Here is a 19,466-nt window from a genome sequence, read left to right as displayed (position 1 = left end):
CCAGGTATCAAATGACGGCCTTATGTCAGTGTATCGGGTACTCATTAAGACTGCAGATACCAGCCATCAATACTTGGATGATGGAACAGTGTTCATTTGCCCTGGAAAACACAAATATTTTCAATTGTAATAATGAATGCAAATCCAAACACGAGTGCAAGACCTTGCATCCAGATCTACGCTCCGTGATGTGAAATTAACTTTACGTCTCTGGGAGGCACAAAACCCCCGCCCCCCTCGGCCGGCCTGTTTTTCCAAACCGAGGAGCAGATGGCGTTGACAGGGGCGCCATCATCATTAATCTCATTTACACACACGTGTGCACGACATGGAGCACAAAGTGTAGAAAGTGATAATGAGGTGATCGATTCCCCTGACAGGGCAAAGGTTTTCTGCGTAGAAAATGGTGGTTATAAAATGTGCACATTGATAATCCGGTAATATATTTCTTGATTGTTTTAATTCTTCAGTATGTGTAGATTTGTATTTTTGTTGGATGAATTATTAACCCAACGTGCATAATGTTGGCCTGTTGTCTTTCTATTTGATTTTTTTCTTTTCTTTTCCCACAGGAAAGTCTGGAGAGTGTTGGCAGGCTGAGCTCTGTCAAACTACTACAGCTACTTGATGTCTATTTTGTGAAAGGTGGCTTTTTAATTAATTTATTGTATTTGGTAGAACTGAACTGTTGAATGCAACGTTCCTTAAAATTGACACTTTTTATTGAGAAGAGCGCCCTCTGTTGGTCAGTAAATCTCTCTTGCACGATAACCCGGAAGAGAAAACAGACAACCAATAAGAGGCCTGATAGCTTCTCCAACCCGGAAACGCAGCGCGACAACTTAAAAATGCCGGGAAAACATTTTTGTCGGGACTGATCTTGACGTTGTATTTTAACACTGAATTTTCCCCAAAATAAAAAACATATTTCTTAAAATTTGAACCGAAGCAGTCATGGATGAATATGACGAAATGTTTGAGATTGAGGACCACTTTGAGGAGCAGTTCGCCGACGAACTGGATGCGTTGGCTCAGTTGGAAAGTGAGGACATAAACAAGGCTTGTTTGCTGTAAACATTTTTGAAAAACTTTTAAATTGTTTTCATTAAAGTACCTATAACCTTACTCTTTTTCTGGTTCTTCCACTGTCAGCTGCTTTTTTGTATGTTTGCTTTTGTAGCACCTTTCGATATTTTTTGTTATTTAAAAAAAATCAATAAAGCACCAGCTAGCTTAGCTTTTTGCACAGAGCTTTTTGTTCTACTCCACTCTAATTATTTTTTTCCATTTTTTAGATGAATCCCCCAAGCCTGCAAAGCGTCACAGACGAAATTCAAATGATGACGCCTCTCACATCAATAACCAGAAGTTGACTGGTCAGCAAATCAGTGAGTTTCCATTGCACGATGACTGTTTAATTCTGTTCCAGGTGGCACATTTACACTCTGACCTTCCTATTTTTTCTTCTTTTTTCCCCTGCTGTCCACAAGCTCCAAATGCCAATCGTCACAAGCAGGACACCAGTGTGGTGAAGCGTCTTTTTAACTCCGCGCAGTGTGATGGCATCACACCGCCGTCCTCTCCAGAACACTATGAACAATCTCACACAGCCGCGTAGGAGAACTAAAATATTAATCTAAAAACCATATCCATGCATCCATTTCTTTAGATGTTAACGTCAGACATGAGCTGTGAGCAATTAAAGGTCAAAAATAAAACTTTTTGCCTTCCAGGTCTTCCTCGGATGCTGCTCTGGATATCAGTGGATTTGAAACAATCCCAGTGTCTCCCAGGCAACCTGTTGCCTTGGCAACGCACTCATATGTGCATAGAAGACCACCACTCGAAGGCGAGTACATCACCGTCACCGACTCGTCGGGGACACGCGTCTATCTCCGCCAGAAGGACGCCGAAGCAGAGAAAGTGAGCTGAAGCGTAATGAATGAAATATAAATTGTAATTTACTCCATCTTAGTAAATGAGGTTGTTTGGGTCAAGGTGGCAGACTGCAGACTGGTACCGGACTCTCAGGGTTCTTTGGGGCTGCTCGCTGTGCCAATTAGTGTGCTGAAAGAACAAGCGGCAGACCGAGTGAGTAAAGGACCCATTAATTGTGGCGTTATGATGATGAGAAAAAATACTTTTCTATCGATAGAAAAATTCCCCTCTTATCCATTTAGATTGTCCACACATTAGGAAAAATACGACAATATGTAAATGAATTCTACTTTTTAAACTACAGCGCCACCAGCAGGCTGTGGAGGAGACACAGCGCCTCACAGAGCTACTAGCCAGGTACTTTTTTTTTAAAAAACCTTGCTTCCTTTCCCACATGTTTGATTCTCCACGTTTGATTTGAATGTTGTATCGTATTCCAGCAGTGCGAACGATGTTTTGGTTGAGGAGGAAGAGAATAAAGAGGTTGATCCGGAAGACTCCGAAGGTCGAAGCTTCCGACTCTGGGTTGATCGATTTTCTCCCCGGCACTACACCGAACTGCTTAGTGATGATGTACGACATGTCCTTCTTTATACGTACTCTTACACTTCATGTAATGGAAATTCTCAGACTATAAATTTATTGTTATTATTTTTTACAGTTTACCAACCGTTGTCTGCTGAAGTGGCTGAAGCTGTGGGACACCGTGGTTTACGGAAAAGAGAGAGTGTCTCGCCCGGCGAGGTCCGACAGACAAGCCCACGCGCAAACCGCTTTCAAAACCGATCAAGCCAATCCGAATCGATTTAAGAGCAAGATGGAGATGACCGAGGAGATTCTGGAAGCTGAATTGGACCAGTACAAACGGCCCAAATTTAAGGTTATTGAGACAGTACAATCACGTGAATTTCAATAAGTCATTAATTGCAATAACTGATTTTTTTTCACTCTCTCTAAGGTGGCATTGTTGTCCGGTCCGCCTGGTTTGGGGAAGACCACCTTGGCTCATGTTATTGCAAAGCACGCCGGCTACAATGTTGTGGAAATCAACGCCAGGTTAGAGATGCAAAGAGTCGGCGGCAAGGCTTTTGTTTGGAGTCCTCAAAGTGCTGACTTTGCTGTTGCGCAGTGACGATCGCAGCGCAGAGGTGTTCCAGAAACGCATCGACTCGGCCACGCAGATGAAATCCGTTTTAGGAGCGGGCGAGAGGCCAAACTGCCTCATCATCGACGAAATTGACGGCGCCCCGGCAGTACGTGTTTGACTAAAAAACATACTCTTGGATGACTCCCTTGGAAGCTGTCAATGATTCGCAAAATAACATGAATATTTTTTTTTTTTGCGCAGGCTGCCATCAACGTTCTGTTAGCAACCCTGAATAGGAAAGACGGACACAGCAGTGATGCCGGCGCCGATTCTACAAAGAGGAAAAAAAAGAAAGAGTCCATTCTGCTGCGGCCTATTATCTGCATCTGTAACGACCTGTAAAAAAAAAAAAAAAGAAAAACTCTTACATTGAAACAGCAGCATGAAGCCAGAAGCACGGTTTTGATATATATTTCTATTTTTTCTGTGTCAGTTACGTTCCAGCTCTCAGATTGCTGAGGCAGCAGGCCTTTCTCCTGTCCTTCCCCCAGACTCAAACTTCCCGTCTAGCTCAGAGACTGGCGGAGGTACACGCCATACGCACACGTCAAGTCGCTTCACGCACAAAACCCTCAACCGTATGTTGGCGTCTTTGGTTTTGCAGATCTCCCTCCGACAAGGGATGAAGGTGGACACGGGCACGCTGATGTTACTGTGTGAGAAAACAGACAACGACATCAGGTCTTGCATTAACACACTTCAGGTAAGAAGAGGCCATCGATGTTAAACGTCTCATTGCTGAGCTTTGAAGGTCATGTTATTCTAAAGTTCCTGTTGGAAAAAAACATCTTACAAATATTTATTTTGTTCATGTTATTGTGTGCTGGGACCGATTTAATGACTTTTTTTTTTTTTTTTTTGAATGGTGAAAGATGATTTGAGATGTAAGCGTGGTTGCAGAACAAATCCAAATTGTAAATCAAGGCACCACTGTGTATTTATTTTATTTTTTTTTTGCAGTTCCTTTTCGGCCGTGGCCACAAGCAGCTCAACAGCAGGATCATCCAGAGTGTCTCTGTGGGCCAGAAGGACCAAAATAAAGGATTGTTCTATCTGTGGCAGGAGATCTTCCAGTTGCCACGCGCTAAACGGTACAGTGGCTCCATTCAAACTATGAGCAGTGCACCATGCAGTTGTCGACACCAATCCAAAAAAAAAAACAACAACCATAAAACGGAATTGAAATGTTCTCAAATCTGATCACCTGTATGGATCATGAATCCAAATTGATTTCACTTGCCTGACACCGCCCAAGTTACGGACTTAACAGAATCGACGTACCTATTTCCTCAGAAAACGTATCGGCGAGCGCTTCGAGGAAGTCCCCGGTTCAGGAGGCGGCAGTCAGAGGTTCCAGCACATTCTCGACTTGGCCACATCTAGTGGAGAGTATGAAAAAGTTTCCCAGGTAATAAACCTGCCATATTATGCAACATTTTCCTGCAGCGGTAGCACCCTGATATCACCGTCCCTTCCCCTCAGGGTTTGTACGACAACTTCCTATCCATGAGAGTCCGCGATCCCAACCTGCAGAACGTGTGCGACGCTCTGGACTGGATGGTCTTTTCCGACCGGCTCAATCGAGTCATCCTGCACGGGCAGAACTTCACTCTCATGAAGTACCTTCCCTTCCTGTCCGTCGCTTATCACTTCCTGTTTGCGCACCCGCACGTGCCGCGCATCAGCTACCCACATAGCCACCAGGAGGTGAATCGTAACTCTCGAATAGATGCATACAGATAATGAATGCCAAAACTTCTGCTTTGAACACTCGGGCCTAGTAGACTACTGAGAACCGTGAATCGGTGTGTTGTTTTCCGCAGGCAAGCACTCTTCTCCAGAGTAGCAGGAACGCTCTGTCCACCATGTTGTCCGACGTGCCGGCTCGCATCAAGACCAGGATCAGCCATCTCAACCTCACCCTGGACATTCTCACGCTGCTACTTGATATCATCTGTCCCAAGCTTCGCCCCGTTCGTAGAAATACCTCAAGCTCTTCTTAAGTCATGACCCCATGGCAAGATCTAGATCAGTAAAATCTCGCGTGTCGTCCAGGTGAACCCGCAGCTGTTCAGTTGCAGAGAAAAGGAGCAGATGAGCGAGCTGATCGATACCATGTTGGCGTACAACCTCTCGTACCGGCAGGACCGCACGCCCGAGGGGCAGTACACGTACATCCTGGAGCCGTGAGTACACACACCGAAGTTACAATACAATTTTCATTGTAGTTTTTTTTTTTTTCTGCCTTGACTTTATTTGTAATTGATTATTTTCTTTTTTTACAATTGGCTTGCATATTTTAGATTTTTTTTCTAAATGCCTTTTTAATTTTTTTAAATTTGTTTTTAGTATTAGTCTTATTTATTTTTTTAATATTTTGTAAGATGACAACGGGTCACTTGGTATTTTGTAGTAGTGGGTTACGCGACAGGACAACAACCCGAACATGCCACCAAGTCCCATCATTGATGAAAACATGCCATTACAGAAATTAATTTTGTGATAATTATAGGAATGTATTGAGCGCATGGAAAGTGTGTGTGTGGGGGGGGGGAGCAATTTTAAGAGGATTATGGTTTCAAAAAATGATTAAATGCAGGTTTGGTTTCAGATGTACTGCATAACCCGTGAAACGTGAACACTCATTTCTCCCCTCAAGACTGTAAACGACACTCAGCATATGCGTGGAGTTGTTCTTACTGCGGCTGTTTGTCTGCAGGCGTGTGGAAGACGTGGTGAGGTTCTCGGGCCTGCCTCCACGTCGCCAGTTGACCTATCAGGCCAAGCAAACCATCAGCAGGGAGATGGAGCAGGAGAAGATGAGGAGGGCTGAGCAGCTGATGTTACAGCGGAACCCCACGGTGGTTACACTTTTTAAAAAATTAGTAGTATTAGGGACAGACCGATTTCGATTTTTGCAATATTGGGAGATTCAATCGGCCTGATGATTAATTGTTCTTCTATTCATACTCCGTTATAACAACTTAGTTACTATTTTGTGTGTGGCATGCAGAAAGCGTTAGAGAAAGCAAGCGCTGCTCCCAAATCAAGCAGGAACCATCATCAGAGGCTGGAAAACATTGTCAAGCAGACCTCAGTGGAGCCCAGGGTGAGATGCTATTTTTTTTGTTATGTGTAGGTTTCAGCGGCTGCCTTTAGGTGGTGCTAGTGAGTAGCATTGCTCGTCGTCTTAAATAGAAATGAGGACAATTGGATCCAACCGGGATTTAGTCCCTCATGTTGGAACTTAAATTGGGATGATGACACATAAATCATTTATTGACCTTCATTAAGGTCGTTTTGGACCTGAGACTGATTTAGCAACTGCTAGTGAGTTGTCAGTGCGTCCTCGGGTCAGTTGTAACAAATATGGCCAAAAGTGTTTTTAAATTGCTAAATTCTCCTTGAACCTCTCAACGCTTTTGCGTCTTGACAGCAAGCGGTGGACTTTTTCGGTCGCCCTGTTGCACCCAAACAGACGACCACCTCAGACACAGGTACCAAAAACAATTATTTTTGTTCCACAGAAAATAAAACAGTGATTATAATTTTACTAACATCTGATAAAAATCATTGTCGGATTTTGAAATTTATTTGATTGTGCTCTTGAAATTTTATTCTCTCTCTGCAGGCCAGAAGTGTATCGTGCTCGCCATGGGGAAAGCGGTGGGCAACAGCGACGTGTGGTTCCGCTTCAACGAGGGAATGTCCAACGCCGTGCGTCGCAACGTTTACATCCGGGAACTTCTGTAGCACCCTCCTCTCAACCACCACCCAAAAAAAAAAAGGTGTTCCACCTGTTTTGTTAAATTCTAAACAGTCTTTATTTTTGATTGACAGTGTAAAGAGACAATAAAAACAAACATCTAAAAGCTACTCGGTGCTGTGCATGCACGCACGCACACATTCACCACGCACACGGCAGTTCTTACACAAGAGCATTCAAAAAATCCAAATCAATAAATAGTCATAGTGTGAGTTGAGGGAGTGTGTGCTCTGTGTGTGTTTTTAGTGCAGTGTGTGTGGGTGCGCGCGCACATTATACGTGGTGCATCCGTGCATTGACTGTGGAGACGTATTTTGATGCGAGTGCCATCATCAGAGGATCACGCACTTCCCCTTCTCCACCCAAGGATTGGCTCTCATCAACTCCGGGTTCAGAAAAGGGTCCTCGCACACGCAGCTCTCGATCCACTTCACCAACCTGAAGAAGAAGACGCACTTGATGATCAAGAACGGGGTGGGCAACTCTATCACTCCTTTTCGTTGACCATCAGTTGTTTTTAAAGTAGTAGCATAAATGGCACTCGAGAAATTTTATTTATTTGCAAGCCCATAATTGTCCATATATATTGATTTCCTCAGATGATCATTTTAAATTGCGATCAAACTCACTCAGTGACTGTGATAGAAGACTTCTCCCTGTTGATGGCGAGCTGATACTGAAGCGATTCCACTTCCCTCCGCATCTGGGGAACGTCTAAGTCGTCCATAGTCTATATTAGTGACACTATAAGAACAAGAAAATGGAAGGTTATTCAAGCTGCCATTCTTAAAATAGATCCAGTTTTCACATGGTCATTTTTTATTTTGAATAATTCTTAATTTTGCATTTTTTTTAATTCAATGATTTTGAACTGATTATACAGGGGTCAGGTTACGTCCAGTTTGTTATTCCGTCTCTGCTCAACATCCAATACCAGGTCATTGGACGTTTTGGGGAGTACCGAAGAATCAAACGTTACAGTGAGCGTAAGCACTTCATTTGATACATAATTACATCTTCATATGACGCCTCTGTTCTCGTGTGCCCCGCCCTGCCAAGATGCTGCTCATAAAGCCGGAAGAGGACGCTTGAGACCCCCGCTAAGAATTCGTCGATCACGGCCAACAAACACATCCCCCTCATCTATTTAATGGATCTCGTAAGTAGGTCGACTGTCGTCCTCCGTCATCATCCGCCCCTCCGTGCGTCTATCACGGTTAGCGCTTCACCAAATGAGACCCCTTCCGATGTCATCCCCCAACCCTCTCAATTAATCAGCACAATAATACGCAGAATTTGAGATCGGGTGCTTTAAAGTGAGGAGGAAGGAAAGCAGTCGCGCATCGGGGCCTACCGGAAAGTCCGCCGGGTGATCAGCAGCCGGTGACGGGGGAAGGCGACGCTGTGTGGTCGGTAATGAGCTCTGACGTCGCCCTGCTTATATATATAGTCCCGCTAACAGCGAGGATGTGGAGGAAGAGGATGCGGCGAGTGTGCGACTGGATGCGGGAGGACTTTAGGGGCGTGGCGGCCGCCTGCTTTGCCAGGCAAAGCGTGCGCGCGCACCTGCATGCAAACGTGCGGCGCGCGCACGCAAATGAGGATTATGAATCAGGTCGTTCTGTAAGGTTTGCTTTTATTGACGTTATCTTCGGCGTTCAACCAATACAGGGAAACAAAAGGCATTTAAAATATTTTATTATGGCATTGACAATGAATTTTTAAATGCATATCCAAAATCACACCTTTTTATTTATTTTAACAGTCGGCATATTTGCAATCAACATGAAACTTGCACAATGTTTTATTGAGATACTCAAATATTCAAAAGTAGCAGAAGTGTGGGAGCCCAATGCTAGTTTTCTTTTTCAACATTCAGCAGTGGAGCGTGCTGCCACCTGTGGTACAAGATGGGAGGGGAAAAAAAAAAAGAAATTAGCACCTTTATTTTAACCAATGCTATTCTACATCAAGTTTAGAAGCCTCAGTTCAAATTCTTAGAATCAAAAGCTGAAATTCAGCTGTCATAGTAGGTGTCAGAAAATAATATTAGTCATCACTGGCTAATAAGGGCCCCACTGACAGTTGAATTACAAACTCACCAGCTTATCAGGTGAAATGCATCCTCAACTCAGGTCAGTCAACCTTGTGTAAGAAAATCACAAAGAAATATGGTTACTACTACTAAAAAAAGAACCAAAGTTTAATTATTGATAACAAAGCCTCAGGATGAAAATTAGAATCACAAGCTGAAGTTCAGCTGTCATAGTAGGTGTCAGAAAAGATTATTGATTTGTCATCATCGGCTGAAGAATCCATCAACTGTACGAATCAAAACCTCACCGTTTTTCGCATCAAGCCAGAAACGCGTCCTCACTCAGACCAGACCCCCTTTCAAACTTTTACTTCATGTCGTGTTGTATAAAAGATAGTTTAAAAATGGTTTAAGCGGTTTTGATACAACTTTTCTTATCCTCGCGCACATGGGCTAAAGGTCACACGTTGTCGAGCGCAGAAACGTGTCAAGAAACAAAAAAAAAACCTCAGCTGTTTTCTTCTTCTGTCGCGGTACACATTTTAAAAGCAAAACAAGGAACTATTTGGATTATCTTTGCCATTATTTGTTATTAAATAAATGATCTGAGAGGTAAGTGAATGTACAGCAACGTGTTCGTCCATCGCAGCAGGAAAGGAGAGAGCGGAACCGGAAACAGAAACATTTTTTAAAAGTCCAACCGGAAGCGGAAGTACCACCCCTCAGTGACGATCACAAATTAAATTTTCTGCCACCCGGGAATATCCAGGTACTTTTTATTTATTCATTAATTTATTTTTTATTTAACTCAACTTTATGTATAGAGCACTTTAAAAAGAACCACAGTTACATACAAAGTACTTTGCATAAAATACGTGAAAACAACATTGAACCAATAAATTAGAACAGTCAGTCAATAAAACACTCAAAGCCAAGTATCATGCTGAGTTGAAACCCAATGAATAAAAAATAAGACACTTTCACTTTATGGGACATAAGTTTGAAGATAAATGAATGATTGTTGTCACTTATGCTTGTCATACTCCACGTTGAGGTGTTTTGACGCCCACGCACGTCGAGGAAGATTGAGGAAGAGGAAGATGACACGCTGGCGTCTACGTGCACTTGGGTGAGTACGGAGCGTATTTATGGCGACGTCATTGCTCTCTTTCAGAGATTAGATTCTATTTGAATTCACTAGTAGAACAAAATGCAAGCTGCAAACTGAGTAGACCATGACGTCACCGCTCGTCAGCGGCTGGGACTCTCCTAAGGTACGTGCTAGCTCTGTTATGAACTTGGCTATTAGTGCTCTTTTGACGAACATTGATTCAGTCAAACTGCTGACAACAATGTCGATAATGTGTTTGGTGGAAGTAGCTCGCAAGCCAAGGCAAAACCTTTAACATCTTCATCAAGTACGTTCGAAGTTTCACTCTGTTGTTTTCATGAATGACATACGTCACAGATAAATCAAACTTTACGCTTTACGCCCTATTATTGGGAAATCGAAAAACAACTTGAACATGTTCTTCCCTAATTCAAAGAAACCATCAAAATGCGCTTAAAATGGACACATTTTTATGTTTGTAGAAGTCATGCATTACATTGCTGTAATGGGAATAGTAGGTATGTTGAAACATGCCAGTGAGTGCGTGTGTGAGCATCAGGGCACGAATTGTGGCTTACAGCAGCTCCATTTTTATTTTTCAATATTTGTCCCGTTCAATGAACGGGCAAAGGCAACTACGCCTCCTATTTTTTACGCAGTGGGTTAATTTCTCTAACCGGTGACATCATTTCCCATCTACATTCCTGCCCCAGATGTATGGAGGGGATTGTCCACCTGGCACTGTGGAAGCATGTGAAGAAGAAGACCCCTCACCCACACAGCCTTCCAAGAGCAAGGGAATCTCCGAGCAAGACTTCTCCTGCCACTGTTGTTTCGATGTCCTGGTGAATCCCACCACCTTGACCTGCGGCCACAACTACTGCCGCCACTGTCTGGCCCTGTGGTGGGAGTCCTCTCGCAAAAACGAGTGTCCAGAGTGCCGCCAGAGATGGGCGGGCTTTCCCAAAGTCAACATACTGCTGAGGTAGGATTTTTCACAAGGAGACTACATTGGTGAATGTTTGATTCGGGCTTCATACGCGGCTGCTTAATATAATGATCAGAGAAGCAAGCGATAAGCTCTTCAGCGAGGTTGTGCAACGGAGGCGAGCCGAGATCCAAGACAACCCTAAAATCTCCCGGATTCTACTGGCTTTTGAGAGGTGAGAAGGTCTCCCCATGATGTCACTTTGAGAACGGAGGCCCAGCTTCCTAAAGCGGTTGTTTTTTTTTATGTTTAGGTATGGCGACAATCTGGGCAAATCAAGGACCAAGCAGCACAAAATAGCCGGCTTCATCTCAGCAGTCGTTGCCATGCTCTTGGGTGTGGCGGTACGTGGATCCATTCATATATTTCAGATCGTATTTGCTAGAAGAGTGTTGAAGGTCACTGCCAGCGATAGTCTATGTCAACACAATTCCCACTTCAAATGACTATTGTAACCCACGTACATGCAGGCGGCGTTGCTGTTGTATCAGTGGAGCAACAGCCGTGAAGTGGAACAAGAGGACCTGTTAGTCCGTCAATCAGTGTTGCCATGGACGCCAGAGGAAATGATCCTCTGGCTGGAGAGCTTGGGCCCGGAATCCTCCAGCAAGTTATTTCAGCCGGACAGTTCAAATAACAGGTACAAGAGGACACTCCATTATCAAGTGAAAAAAAATATCTAATTAAAAATGTGAAATCAACACATGATTGGCCTTCACGGGCAACAAGAAGTAATGTCGTGGGCCGGTTCTGGCCCTCAGTCCTTAAGTTTGACACCTGTGAATTAAAGAATGACAGTAGAAAAAGTAATCTTATAAGTAATGACTTTTATATCGTTAAGTTTCATTTGCAGCAGATTTAAGCAAAGACGCTGGGTTGTTTTGTCTGCGTTGTAACTTCTCTGACTTTTAGATTACAGATGCTGCTGGAGAAGAAGGAGTCCTTGAAGCCGCTTTACCACATCCAGAATCAGGCGTACCGACACGCCGTCCTGAATGAACTGTACAGACTTCAAGCGCATGAAGTCAGACCTCAAAACCTGTGGGAATACAAGGCAAGAATCATTTCTTTCCAACGTTGGAACCCAACGGACTCTCAATTAATCAAGGAGTTCTTTTCTCTTTGCATTAGGCAGCCCATTCAGGGAAGTCTCTGTTCCTGCTTTACGCCATGAAGCGCTCCCCTCGTCTGACCCTTTTCTACTTATACTTATTTGACTATTCGGAAAGTTTCCTGCCCTTCCTGAAAACCTGCTGCCCGTCCATCGCGCTCACCAGTCAATCGTTGGAGAGCCGGCCCTTCAACGCACAGGTCACATATTCCCAAACTGGACTTTGAAGGTTTTTGACATACCCAACGTGACAATTTGGCTCTGTTCTCGCTCTTTAGACGGAACCCAACTGGCAACAGTGGAGTGAGTTCATGGTCAAGTACTTTCTCCTCCCATATCATCTGATAGCAGAGTTTGCCTGGGACTGGTTGTCCGTCCACTATTGGACCTCTTGCTTCGTCATCGTCAATGCCGTGCTGCTGTCCATGTTGGAGTGCTGCTCGTTGTGGAGACTCTGCACCACGGCTAGAATCAGGTAAGATCAGGGTTTGTACAAGGCAAACTGTAAATTTAGTCATCTTTTTTTGTTTGCTTTTTCTTAGGACACTTCCTGGTATGATGTGGAATCACATCTGGGCCATGTTATCCCAGGGACTGGCTTTTGGCCTCATGTGGCCTCTGGTGCCCCAACTGGTCTGCAACTGCCTTTTCTACTGGGCCCTCTACATCAACCCCCTCATGAACATTGAGCTATTGGTGAGGCAACTTCGCCAGCCGGCAACGGCGGCGCATTAATGCAGGCTGTGCACTGCTAAGGGTTGTTGGATTATCTTTTTTTTTTAATTTTAGTAATAGTACTTGCAGCCTGTTCATTTGCTGCGTGAAGTTTTAGTTTACCCGGAAAGTGTCTGCTGGAGTCGGACGAGATGGACATAAAACAATGACGACAGAATTGTATGTTGGTGCCTGAGAACACACCTTTCTTGATTCGTATGCCAATGGTCAAGATCATCTTAAGTGTGCTCTAGTCAAAAGTTGATCTTGAAGATGAGCAAATGAGTTTACGTGTGTTTATAATTTTTTTTTAAACTTATTGCCATTAATTTACCTTAAGTGTAATTAATTTAACGTCAGAATTTTTGCAATGTATCATTTGTTTAGTGAAAATTGTGGAGTTCGTATCAACACGACTACAGTAAGACTACTCGATTTTTAGGAAGAACATTCCGGAATTGATTTGCTTTATACTGCTAATAAATGAGACATTGCACTTTTTTTTTTAACAAATCCAGAAGAATGCGTAAACCTGCGCTCACTAAAGCTTTTCTGAAAGACAACTTGATTTTGTGTTTATTTGCACTTTTTATGTTCAACACTGACTTTATTTTTAGCATTTTTTATGAAAATAAAGAAAAACTGTAAAAGGACGATGGAATTGTGTGTTTTTCTTCTGGAGTTTTTAATTTTTAACTTTTAAGTTAAATGATTCAATTCTTGTTAAATAAAGCGAGCTATCAGCGCCCTCTAGCGGCATCAAGCCTTCACATGAGTCAAAGATGACGTCACTGCAACATAGGGACTGTCTGTCAACACAAAGTAAAACCCAACACGCAGATTTTACAAGAGCACAATATGAGTTAGTGTTTTGATTTAATGTAAATTTAATTTACCAAATATCTTTTTCCAAATGAAATACACGTTCCAATCAATTTTCATGTCACCGCCAGAGAGTTGTAATCCCCCGAGAGCTTTTCTCAGATGATCCCTGACGTCATTGTTGCGGAAGTGAAAAGCCTACGTGTGGAAGAAAGGTTGGTCACCGTGGTTGACTAGTTTTCCCGGAGTCCACGATTATGTCCAATCCAACATAGCTACCTCCTCGCCCACCCAACTGACTTCGGGCAAATGGATGGTCCGAGCCGCCGCCGGGCCATACAAAACAAAATGGGACAAGGAGGAGCCGCCGACGGGCTGTAATGCTGCGGCGCGCGTGTCTGGGTCCTCGGCAGGTGCTGAGTCTGATGGCTCGGAGACCGGCTCTCCTGTGCGGGGCCATCGTGCTCGGAGTTCTGCTCGTATTGGCCGTCAAGTTCACATCCAGGTACGCGGCGACAAAGTACCTGATCTGAAATGAGGCACAAGGAACCCAGTACTGTTCGTCCTGTGACCTGTCTTTGAATTACTTGCTTCATATCCAATTCCAGGCGTGCCTTATTTTACGAGTTTAAATCCTGACAGCACTCGTATCTCAGAACATTCGTCTCTCAAAACATCATTCCCCACTGAAATGAATAGTGATGCATTAATCCGTCCCAGTCTTTCAAAACACCAACAAAGTAATGTTATAAAGTTAAATGAAACAAACTTGATGGACTTCATAAGTCATATAGAGTAAAGAATGAGTGATCATTCAATGGACATTGTGCTGCTCATTCTGTTGTGAGCATCTTCTTGGCCTCCAGGATGCCGATATGGTATTCTTCTTTTTCCCTGTAAACTCAGAGTTGACTTGTACTTTTCTGCAGTCGTGCAAATAACGTGGTAGCTGCTGCTCGACCACCGCTGCGCTTTTTCTCCCCCGACTCTCCAGTCGTGGATCTCTACTTGGGTCAGCTTGATCAGGTAAAGACTAAAACGTGTGCATGATTTGGATAATCGGTTACTGGGGTGCGTGACCGAGTTATTTGTTGACTTTTTCCCCCTCTCGCTAGATGGAACGTCTCAGGAGTGTGGCCGAGGTGTCTTTTGTCTTCTTCTACGCACCGTGGTGCGCTCACTCCATGGCGGCCAGACAGGAAGTTCAGCTGGTAGCAAAGAAACTAGCAAAACAGGTAGCAAGCTACAAAGAACCATAGATGACGTCAATCAATTTGGTGTTAAAAATGTTTAAAAGCATTTTTATCCAACCCGCAGGTGCAGTTTGTGGCCATAAACTGCTGGTGGAGTCAAGGCAAGTGCAGGAGGCTCAACCATTTCTACAAGTATCCCACCATCCACCTCTTTTACCAACGGTCAGGAGAAACTTTTTCCCTCAGTCAGACTAAACTACACACTGGCAGTAAAGAAAAACCTTCGTCACCTGACTCGTCTTTCCGCATCAGGTTCGGGCCTATCGAGTACAAGGGTCCGTTCGTGGCGGCCTATGTGGAAAACTTTATCCTCAAAGTGATCACGCCTCTCACATACCTCCCGTCAAGAAATGCTCTGCAGGACTTCCTTTCTTGTCATGAGGTACTGATTGCATCTTTTTTTTTACATCTATTTTGGATCTTAACTGACTTAACTTCTTCCCAGCCGCGAGTGGTGGGCTTCTTCCAGTTTAACTCGTCGCCTCAGCCGCCTGGTTATATCACGTTCCTCGCCTCGGCACTGCAGGCCCTGAAAAGAGGTAAAGCGATCGACTTGAGTACCCGCTTTGTAGTATTTGAGTATTCAGTCCCGGCGTCACGTCCAGATTTTCGGGGCGTGGTCCGATTCGGGGTGGTCACCACCAGACAGGTGGCAGATGTCATCTCGCTCAAAGAGGATGCAAGCGTTTACCTCCACAGAAGATTTAACACTTCTTTGGTGAGAAAAGAAAGTAATTAAAAAGAATTAAATGCAAGATTTATGCGTTGTCGCTTTGCTCGTCAGATTTTCCCTCGATGGGAACGCAACTTCACATCGCGCGCTGTATGCGGCTGGGTGTTTGAAAACCACGAGAGCGTTCTGCAGTGGCTGCAGCCGCCCGGCACCAAGTCTCGGCTACTGGAGCAGGAACTGAGCAAAGGGGCCGCGCTATTGCTTTTCCTTCCGCACGATCCCCTCGTCTCCGAGCCCAACGGCCTCCTGCGGCAGGTGAGCACGCAATCAAACATACTGAATTCTGCTCAATTTTTTTTATTTTTTATATTATTCTGCCCACTTTTCTACCCTTCCACACTTCTGAAAAACGACTTTTAAATTTCATGTTTTGAAAACGGAGCGGGTATGTTAATTAAACTACCGTATTTTCCGCCCTATAAGGCGCACCTAAAAACCTAAATTTTTCTCAAAAACCAACAGTGCGCCTTATAGCCCAGTGCGCCTTATATATGGACCAAATTCCTAAATTTAAACTGGCCCAAAGCATTGTGTCATGAAATCAATCATAAGTGGCCCACTGAAGACTATGAATCATGACTTAAAAAGACTATGGATCATTATTTTATGATTATAAAGTAATTTGTTTCCGTCTGAAGTTGAAATAAAAAAGATAAAATGGAGAATGATTTGATTTGGATTAAAAATCTGACATGATGCATTAATGGTGCGCCTTATAGTCCGGTGGGCCTTATATAAGGATAAAGTTTTAAAATGGGCCATTCATTGAAGGTGCGCCTTATAGTCCGGTGCGCCTTATAGGCCGGAAAATACGGTAGTAATTTATTAGCAGTTACACATAGAAAACGCATGTACCTATACTGCCCCCTGGTGGCCAAATGACGCACAGCAGATTGAGCAGCAATCTGCATTGAAGTGTGACAAAACTGAGGAATCCCATCTCGGTAGATTTGGCCGGAATTCAACAATTCAATCGACATTTCCAGTTCAGCTCTTCCACAGAAACTTTTCCGTCCTAGTTTGCAGATGTGGCTTTGCGCTATCACTCCTGCGACACTCCGTCGCCATCCAGGGCGCCGTGCTGCCACTCCGCCCTCGGCCCCGACTCCACCGTGCGCTGCGAGGTGTGCCCGACGTCTCCGGCGCGTTGCTCGTTCCCCTCCACTTCGCAGTCCGGACGTAAGCGCTGCTGCCTTCACCTCGACTGTCGTAGCTTCGTGCTCAGCTACAACCCGCTGAGCCGACACAGTGCCTGCTGCGGGAAAGTCCGTCCTCATCTTAGCGACAGCTCAAAAACCAAAGAAACGTCCCATGTGCAAAACTCTTCGTCCGATGCCCTCAAGGGGCTTCGCTGTCAGACCAACAAGACGCTCAGGTTCTACGTGTTGGACATGGAGCTCAACTGGCCGCTGGCGGTGAGGCTCGGGGCGCCGGGAAACGTCAACGTCTCTTCGTGGCGCCATCGAGGAGCCGGCGCGCAGGGCGACGACTCCTTCGCCACCATCGTGAACCTGAAGGACGAGGTGCATTACGTGCTACAGCGCAGCCCCGCCGCCACACTCACCGAGTCGCTCGGTAAGTTGCAGTAGTCGGTACTGGTCGTCACGAGTTCCCAAGAGTAAGTGGTTTGGGGTTTTCATGTTTCTTCCAGAGGCCTTCATCATGAACTTCAGCGCCCCCTACAGCCTCCTGCACAGACACTTGGTGGGCGAGCAGCCCAGCGAACAAACAGTCTCGAGTCGCAACGAATCCCAGCAGCACCCTGAGCCTCCGCGGCCGCTCATTACCGAGCTAACCACGTCGTCCTTCCTGCCCTGCGTCATGGATGCTGAAAAGGTGCCCGGCACGACGACCTTCCTTGACCTCGGCTCGGTTTCACCAACCTCCTTCGTTGTTGTTTGTTGTAGGACGTGCTGCTTTTCTACTACACTCAGTGGTGCGGCTTCTGCTCTGCTCTCAACCACATCTTCATCCAGCTGGCTCGAATGCTGCAGCGCGACGCCAGCGTCATTATCGCGAGGTATAAGGTCGCCGTGCCTTGACGTGGGAATTTAATTTGTTCCGATAAACTGGGGGTTCGTTGTGTCATATACAAAAGACACATCAAAAACTGAATTTTTATTCATCTCACTAAATGTATGACTTATATTATTACAACCTGGTGTGCTAGAGATAAAAAAAAAAAAAAGAGCTTAGATTCATAATCCATCTCTGATCAAAAAAAATGGTTGATTTGCTGTATGCAGGGTGAATGTTGCACGTAACGACCTCCCGTGGGAGTTCATGGTGGATCGGGTTCCCGCCATTCTTTTCTTCCCACGATACAGGTAAGAGGAATCGGTATAAAATTTTCAGCATTCATCATAGGTAAAAAAAAAAATAATGCACTACTGATTCAAGCCCAACGGGGAAAAGGACGACGTCATTTTTATTTTTTTGTTTTTGAAGAAAACAGCAGAGCGTGAAATTCCCGGATGATCTTCCCATCACTCTTCCACACCTCCTTCGCTTCATCCTCAAGCATTCCAGCTCAACCCCATACCAGGGTGAACCCCCGTCATCGGACGCTTCGGGACTGGACCACGCCGTCCTCCGGGCAGAGTTGGAAGCCCTCCAACGCGAGGTACGGACGCTGCATCAAGCCCGCGAGCTGCTTTCCCAGCAGCTAGCGCAGCTTTGGCGAGAAAACCGGCGGCTGCGCTTGGACGCTCGCGGACTGGAAGTTCAGAACGCCGAGCTGCGGCAGGAGCAGCTCCACCTGGAGGAACAGCGGCGGGAGAAGGACCGACAACTGGCCGAGGCACTGCGGCGGCTGCGGGAGCTGACCGACGCCTCGGAGAACCTGCTCAACCAGAACATCATGCTCAAGATGATGCTCAAGTCCTTGAAGGAAACTGCGGAGGCTGAAGTCGTGGAGGAGGAGCAGGCCGACGCGGGGAAGCAAGCGGCAAGCCACTTGGCCTCCTGACGGTTGCTACGGGACACTCCAGCACCCGGATGTGAAGGGATGAATCGGCGAACGCCGTGAAAATTGCTAGGACAGTGGTACCTCCACTCACAGGTAGGGCCCGACCGATTAAATCGGCAAAAATTGGCCTATCTTTTTTTCCGATATTTTATTTTAACACATAACCAGACAAGGTTAAGACAATGATTTTCAAATAACAACATTGCCTCTTTGAAACCCCCCCCTTCACTTCAACAAAATACCAAATATTTTAATTTTAAATTCTTTATGGGGTAAAATCTGACTTATTACACTTTTTAAAAACAGTTAATTTCTTTATAATGTCCATTTAATTTATTACGTTTGATGCAATGCAGTTTTTTGTTGAACCACACATCAAAAAGTCATTTTTTTGGGGCTAATAATGGTATTTCAATTTAATTCAGTGGTTGTAATTTGATGTCTTATTGTGTCCAACACTTTTAATTTTACAATTAGAGACGTTTGGCAAAACATTTTTGATTTTGTAGACTAATTAATTTAAAATTTTTGCACTATTTTTTTGTTTGGTTTTGTTTTGCGTGGGGCGACACAAAACCACAGTGACAAATCAGAACTCCTCGGTGGTGGGTCATAGGTAAGAATATTGCAAAGTATATGAAGTTTTAGATTTAAGTGCCAACGACTCCATCTTCCTTCCTTGCTTGGTGTCTGACAAGTGTACATGACTTCAATTTGAACACATGAGTGTTCCAAAGGTGGATCTATTTTTACACTTTGAATCACTGAAGTGTTATTTCAATTTAACAATTCAGGTAATGAGATGCTGCAATAGTGTATGTGTGAAATATTGAATCGTTGTTGTTTTTTTTTACTAATTAAATTTCATTTTGTCTTTGCT

The 19,466-nt window shown here is 44.6% G+C and overlaps 4 protein-coding genes and 2 non-coding genes across 9 annotated transcripts; 3 read left to right on the top strand and 3 right to left on the bottom strand.

Moving 5' to 3' along the window:
* Positions 1-682: 682 nt before the first annotated feature.
* On the top strand, positions 683-6,961 carry chtf18 (CTF18, chromosome transmission fidelity factor 18 homolog (S. cerevisiae)). 3 transcript variants are annotated; one of them, XM_061273476.1, is made up of 22 exons: positions 683-1,042; positions 1,296-1,388; positions 1,491-1,614; positions 1,734-1,923; positions 1,999-2,091; positions 2,243-2,295; positions 2,382-2,511; positions 2,600-2,818; positions 2,897-2,994; positions 3,068-3,191; positions 3,287-3,423; positions 3,519-3,612; positions 3,690-3,788; positions 4,046-4,176; positions 4,379-4,493; positions 4,568-4,792; positions 4,909-5,058; positions 5,141-5,271; positions 5,805-5,949; positions 6,099-6,194; positions 6,522-6,582; positions 6,717-6,961. In XM_061273476.1, the coding sequence occupies exons 1-22, from the start codon at positions 955-957 to the stop codon at positions 6,836-6,838; spliced, it is 2,718 nt and encodes a 905-aa protein (XP_061129460.1). In that variant the 5' UTR covers positions 683-954; the 3' UTR covers positions 6,839-6,961. The 3 variants fall into 3 exon arrangements, with proteins under 3 accessions (XP_061129460.1, XP_061129458.1, XP_061129459.1); XM_061273474.1 differs by having other exon boundaries at positions 685-1,042; positions 2,379-2,511; XM_061273475.1 differs by having other exon boundaries at positions 686-1,042; positions 2,379-2,511; positions 5,805-5,946.
* Positions 6,962-7,051: 90 nt separating this feature from the next.
* Positions 7,052-8,387, bottom strand: LOC133150885 (guanine nucleotide-binding protein G(I)/G(S)/G(O) subunit gamma-13-like). The gene is made up of 3 exons (XM_061273483.1): positions 8,206-8,387; positions 7,481-7,595; positions 7,052-7,289 (listed from the first exon to the last, which is right to left on the bottom strand). Exons 2-3 carry the CDS (start codon positions 7,576-7,578, stop codon positions 7,184-7,186), a joined length of 204 nt encoding a protein of 67 aa, XP_061129467.1. The 5' UTR covers positions 7,579-7,595; positions 8,206-8,387; the 3' UTR covers positions 7,052-7,183.
* A 443-nt stretch (positions 8,388-8,830) lies between these two features.
* On the bottom strand, positions 8,831-8,916 carry LOC133152113 (small nucleolar RNA SNORD60). The gene has a single exon (XR_009714077.1). It is a non-coding gene; the product is annotated as a small nucleolar RNA SNORD60 (small nucleolar RNA).
* Positions 8,917-9,070: 154 nt separating this feature from the next.
* LOC133152114 (small nucleolar RNA SNORD60) lies at positions 9,071-9,159 on the bottom strand. Its single transcript, XR_009714078.1, has one exon. It is a non-coding gene; the product is annotated as a small nucleolar RNA SNORD60 (small nucleolar RNA).
* Positions 9,160-9,940: 781 nt separating this feature from the next.
* Positions 9,941-13,463, top strand: LOC133150883 (bifunctional apoptosis regulator-like). Its single transcript, XM_061273480.1, has 10 exons — positions 9,941-10,015; positions 10,088-10,160; positions 10,711-10,982; positions 11,062-11,160; positions 11,239-11,329; positions 11,456-11,625; positions 11,898-12,039; positions 12,117-12,296; positions 12,375-12,571; positions 12,639-13,463. The coding sequence occupies exons 2-10, from the start codon at positions 10,122-10,124 to the stop codon at positions 12,829-12,831; spliced, it is 1,383 nt and encodes a 460-aa protein (XP_061129464.1). The 5' UTR covers positions 9,941-10,015; positions 10,088-10,121; the 3' UTR covers positions 12,832-13,463.
* A 346-nt stretch (positions 13,464-13,809) lies between these two features.
* txndc11 (thioredoxin domain containing 11) lies at positions 13,810-19,465 on the top strand. Of its 2 annotated transcripts, XM_061273649.1 has the most exons (13): positions 13,810-14,137; positions 14,562-14,658; positions 14,748-14,867; positions 14,950-15,047; positions 15,138-15,267; positions 15,331-15,424; positions 15,491-15,603; positions 15,670-15,873; positions 16,638-17,193; positions 17,270-17,454; positions 17,526-17,638; positions 17,865-17,945; positions 18,067-19,465. In XM_061273649.1, exons 1-13 carry the CDS (start codon positions 14,013-14,015, stop codon positions 18,584-18,586), a joined length of 2,436 nt encoding a protein of 811 aa, XP_061129633.1. In that variant the 5' UTR covers positions 13,810-14,012; the 3' UTR covers positions 18,587-19,465. The 2 variants fall into 2 exon arrangements, with proteins under 2 accessions (XP_061129633.1, XP_061129632.1); XM_061273648.1 differs by having other exon boundaries at positions 15,331-15,603.
* The last annotated feature ends 1 nt before the right edge of the window (position 19,466 follows it).

Source organism: Syngnathus typhle, linkage group LG3, assembly GCF_033458585.1.
Source record: "Syngnathus typhle isolate RoL2023-S1 ecotype Sweden linkage group LG3, RoL_Styp_1.0, whole genome shotgun sequence".
NCBI lineage: Eukaryota > Metazoa > Chordata > Actinopteri > Syngnathiformes > Syngnathidae > Syngnathus > Syngnathus typhle.
This window is presented reverse-complemented; position numbering and strand designations above follow the sequence as displayed.